General features: G+C 52.5%; 1 protein-coding gene across 1 annotated transcript in view; it reads right to left on the bottom strand.

Moving 5' to 3' along the window:
- Nucleotides 1-675: 675 nt before the first annotated feature.
- LOC114072199 (retinoic acid receptor RXR-alpha-B-like) overlaps nucleotides 676-4,971 on the bottom strand; it is a 14,374-nt gene continuing 10,078 nt past the window's right edge. The window contains exons 4-10 of the mRNA XM_027910120.1: nucleotides 4,488-4,690; nucleotides 3,931-4,085; nucleotides 3,237-3,366; nucleotides 2,539-2,671; nucleotides 1,914-2,005; nucleotides 1,291-1,396; nucleotides 676-878 (exon numbers count right to left, since the gene is read on the bottom strand). Coding sequence (XP_027765921.1) covers nucleotides 731-878; nucleotides 1,291-1,396; nucleotides 1,914-2,005; nucleotides 2,539-2,671; nucleotides 3,237-3,366; nucleotides 3,931-4,085; nucleotides 4,488-4,690 — 967 coding nt within the window. The 3' untranslated portion in view covers nucleotides 676-730. The remainder of the gene's footprint in view (nucleotides 879-1,290; nucleotides 1,397-1,913; nucleotides 2,006-2,538; nucleotides 2,672-3,236; nucleotides 3,367-3,930; nucleotides 4,086-4,487; nucleotides 4,691-4,971) is intronic.

The raw sequence follows: 4,971 nt of genomic DNA, 5'->3' as shown, positions 1-4,971 counted from the left end.
TTAAAACCGGGGGGGGAGGGGCAAAAACTGAAGGGGGGAGGGAATTGGTGGGGGAGGGAATTCCACAATTTCCAAAAGAAAAAAGAGGAGAAAAATGGGGGAGGAAGGGGGAAAAAGAGGGGGAAAACTCCCAAAATATTCCACCCCCCACCCTCCCCCAAAAAAGCACCTCGATTAAAGCTGGAAAGGGGCGGCAGGGGGAGAGCTGGAAAAGAGGGAAAAATGGCATGGAAAAGGAGGAAAAAAAGGGGGACAAAGGAGGGGAAAAGGAGAGAAAAATGGGGGGATAAGGGGGGAAATTTGGGCCCTTCCCCCCTAAAAAATTCCCGGAAGGAGCTTGAAAATGGGGAAAAAAGCTGGAAAATGGGGGGAAAAAAGCTGGAAAATGGGGGGAAAAAAGCTGGAAAATGGGGGGAAAAAAGCTGGAAAATGGGTGGAAAAAAGGCTGGAAAATGAGGAAAAAAGCAAAAAAAATTGGGAAAAATGTGGAAAAGGGTGAAAATGTTTGAAATTTGGGCCCTCCCCCCCCCAAAAATACCTCTGAGAGAGCAGGAAAATGAGGGAAAATGCTGTAAAATGGGGGGGGAAATGGGGAAAAAATGTGGAAAATGGGGGGAAAAAAGCTGGAAAAGGTTTATTTTACAACTGGACTTTTGAGGAGGACCGCTAAAAAAATGGGGTGTTTTGGGGGAGATTTTGGGGGTTTTTTTGGGGTGGATTTTGGGAGTTCTCAGGAGAGCTGGTGGGGGGCTTCGAGCATCTCCATGAGGAACGTGTCAATGGGGGTGTCCCCGATGAGTTTGAAGAAGAAAAGATGCTCCAGACACTTGAGGCCGATGGACCTGAGGGCTGGGAGACGCAGGAGGAGCTTGGCAAACCTAGATTTTGGAGAGGATTCCATGGGAATTCCTGGGAATTCTCGGTAATTCCAGTCCAGACAGCCGTCGAAATCATGGGGGAAATGCTCCAAATACAACCAAAAATCAACCCAAATCCACCCAGGATTGCACCCAAAATGACCCTCAGCATTCCCCAAGTCGTGCCCAGAATTCCCCAATTCCTAAATCTCCCAAAATTCCTGGAAATTCCATCCAATTCCCACAAAATTCTAAGAAAACCCTGGCCTGAACAGCCATGGAAATTGCAAGGAAAAGGCTCCATATCCACCCAAAATGACCCAAAACCCATCACAATTCCCACCCAAATCACCCCCCAGGAGCCCCAAACCCCCCCAAAATCCCCCAGAATCCCCAAGCCCCCCCAAATCCCCCAAACCCTTCCAAGTCCCACCGGCCCTGCTGCTCCGGGTACTTCTGTTTGCAGTAGGATTCCAGGGAAGCGTAAACCTTCTCCCGCAGCAGCTCCACCTCCGACGGGTTAGAGAGGCCCTTGGCATCTGGGGGGGGTCCAGCACGTCAGGGGCCCCCAAAATTCAAAAAAAACCCATAAAAATACCCCCAAACCCCCCAAACAATCCCCCCCTGAACTTCCCAAACTTCCCCCCCCCGCTCCCGAAACTCCTGAACTTCCCAAGGGTTTTCCAGCCCTGAAGGGCCTAGGGGGGGCCCCATAATTGTCAAAGAAACCCTGAAATTATTGGAGATATGCCCAAAATTCCAAAGACCCATTTAATGCTATCCTCAAACCTCACAAAAATCCCCCCAAAACCAGCCCCGGGACCCTCCAAACTTTCCGAGGGTTTTCCAGTCCTGAGGGGGTTCCAAAGGATCTTGGAGGGCTGGAAAAAGTCTCAAACTATCAAGAACCCCCAAAAATTATGAAACCCCCAAAATTAAAAAAAAAAAAAAAATCCCCCCAACCCACCTGAATTCCCCCAAAACCCACCCAAATCCCCCTCAATCTCCCTTAATTCCCCCAAATTCCTCCCAAACCCCCCGAAAGCCCCTCCAGACCGGGGTTGAAGAGGATGATGGCCCTCAGACACCCCAATTCCGTCTTGTCCATCCTCATATCCCGCATTTTGGACACCAGCTCCGTCAGGACCCTTTTTGGGCGGAGAATTTTGGGATTCAGGGGGATCCCAAAATTTTAGGGACCCCCAAAACACCCCTGTTTTTAGAGATTTTAAGTGTTCAGGGGGGGTTGGGAAGATTTGAGAGGATTTGGGGAATTTGGGGTTAAGGGGGGTCCTGAAATTTCAGGGACCCTCCAAAACCCCACCAGGGGGGTCCTAAGACTAAGGGGAAGCCCCAATTCCCCCCCATTTTTAGTGACTTCAAGTGTTCAGGGGGTATTTGGAGAGAGATCCCAGAGAAATTTGGGGTGTTCGAGGTGGGATTTTGTGGGGAATTTTGGGCTTTTCGGACTAAGGAGGATCCCAAATTTCAGGGAACCTCCCAAACCTCCACCAGGGGGGCCCTAAATTTGGGGGGAACCCCCCAAGTCCCCCCATTTTTACAAACTTCAAGTGTTTGGGGGGGAGTTGGGGGGGATCAGGGGCTTTCAGGTCAGGATTTTTTTGGGAATTTCCAGCTTTTCGGGCAAAGGGGGGTCCCAAGAATTTGGGGGGGCCCCCACCTGTCAAAGATGGCCCCGACCCCGGCGCTGTGGGCACTGTTCCTGTGCACGTGGAGCCCCGTGGCCAGGAGGATCCCGTCCTTCACCGCGATCGAGCGGTGCGAGAACGACGCGATCAGCAGCTCGTTCCAGCCTGGAACGCCCCAGGAATTCCGGGTCAGGACGACAAGAAAGCCCCGTGGAGAACCCGGAAAAATATAGCAAGACACCCAAAATCTATGGAAATTGCCCCAAAATCTAAAAGGAGACCTAAAAACTACAGGAGAAGGACCAAAGCATGTGGGGTGGGAGGGGAGAAACAGCTCATTCCAGCCTGGAATGCCCCAAGGAATTCCTGTGAATTTGGGGTCAGAATAGACCCCAAATCCCCTCCAAATCCCCTTGAAGTTCCTCCAAATTCCCCTCTAAACCCCCTCAAATCTCCTCCAGACTCCCCCAAGTCTCCCCCAAAGCTCCTCAAATCCCGTCTCGCCTGCCTGCAGGAGAACGACCTGGTCGTCCAAGGGGTCTCCAAGAAGTGGAGTACCCTCTTGGTCCTCTTTAATCCCCCCAAATCCCCCAAAACTCCTCCAGACCCCCTCAAATCTCCCCCAATCCCCTCCAACTCCCTTCCCAGGCCCCCCAAATCCCCCTATACCTCCACAAATCCTCCCCAAATCCCCCCAGAATTTGTCAACCCCCCCAAAATCGCCCCTCACCTGCCCGGAGGAGGATGACCTGGTCGTCCAAGGGGAGCCCCGAGAAGTGGGGGACCCTCTTGGCCCACTCGACAAGGGTGAAGAGTTGCTTGTCAGCCGCCTGGCAGATGTTGGTCACCGGGTCATTGGGCTGAATTTGGGGGGGGTGGGGGGGCAGCATTTGGGTCAAATTCAGACCCCCCCCTGAAATTTTAAACCCCCTCCCCCAACGGTCCCAACACATAAAATCTAAAAAAAATGCAGTTCCGGGGCGGAAACTTCCCCCAAAATCTCCCTGGAACACCTGAATTGTCCAAAAGTCGCCCCAAAATCCCATCCTGGAGCCCACAATCTCCCCAAAATCCCATCCCAAATCCATGCAGGACCCACCCTAAACCCACCAAATTTACCCCAAACCCATCCAGGACCCCTCAAATCCACCTGAAAGCCACCCAGGACCCCCCCAAATCCAACCCAGATGCCCCCAAACCCACCCCCGACACCCCAAATTTACCCAAAGCCATCCAGGACCCCCCAAATCCACTCCAAAATCCTCTCAGACCCACTCTAAGACCCTCCAAATCCACCCCAGACCCCTCAGAAACCCCGCCCTAATTCCCCCCAAAAATCCCTCTCCAGACCCTGAAATCACCCCAAAATTTCCACGGGGAGTTTTTGGGATCCCAAAGTTCTAACAGGACCCCCCGAGACGCACCGAGGTGCCTCCAGGCCCGGCGCCATCGTCGGATTTGGGTTCCACGGCCAGTTCCGCCTCGAGCAGCTTCTCCACCGGCATCTCCTCGTTAGGGGGGACCCCGAAATCCCCCTCCCCCTCCTTGTCCTTCCCACGCTGCCGCTCCTCCTGCACCGCTGGAAAAGCATGAAAAACCATGAGAAAACAGGGGGAAAGGGGGTGGGAAGGGTGGAAAAAGAAAGGGAAAAATTTGGAAAAAAAAGACATTTTTTTGTGGGGTGGAAAATGGGAGTTTGTGGGGCGAAAATGGGGAAAAAATGGAATTTTGGGGTGGGTTTTTTTCACGATTTCGTCCCTCCTGGTTTGTCGCAGTTACCTCCCCGTCACCTCCTGGTCCCTCCGCGGTATCCCCAGTAACCCCAAATCCCATTATTACCTCCCAAAATCTCATTTTTTTCCCATTTTCGCTCCCAAAACCCCCATTTTTCCCCCGTTTTTTTTCCCAGTTTTTCTCTCTTTTTTCCCCTATTTCTCCCCTCCCAGGGTGGCCCCATTTGCCCCGGTATATCCCAGTTCACCTTCCCTCTTCATGCCGGTGGCCAGGCACTTCTGGTAGCGGCAGTACTGGCAGCGGTTGCGCTGCCGCTTGTCGACGACGCAGTCGCGGTTGTCGCGGCACGTGTAGGTCAGGTCCTTGCGGATCGTCCGCTTGAAGAAGCCCTTGCAGCCCTCGCAGCTCGACACCCCATAGTGCTTCCCTGGGAGGGGCCAAAAACAGCCCAAAGATCAGGTTAAAAACGGTCAGAATGGGCAAAATTCAGAAAAATTTGACATTGTTCCAAACGGCCACAAAATGCACGTAAAATGGCTCAAAAAGGACCCTATATCATCCTCAAAAGTACCTCCAAATCACTCAGAGTCCACAAAACAAAGTTACCCAAAATAACCCCCCAATATTTAACCCCAAACCCCCTATTTTTAACCCGAAATCCCCCCTTTCCACCCCCAACCCCCCCATTTTTAACTCTAAAGCCCCCCTTTCCACCCCCAACCCCCCCATTT

This window comes from Empidonax traillii, unplaced genomic scaffold (genome assembly GCF_003031625.1).
Source record: "Empidonax traillii isolate 1590-97213 ecotype Southwest subspecies unplaced genomic scaffold, ASM303162v1 scaffold2753:size18507, whole genome shotgun sequence".
In the NCBI taxonomy this organism is placed as follows: domain Eukaryota; kingdom Metazoa; phylum Chordata; class Aves; order Passeriformes; family Tyrannidae; genus Empidonax; species Empidonax traillii.
This window is presented reverse-complemented; position numbering and strand designations above follow the sequence as displayed.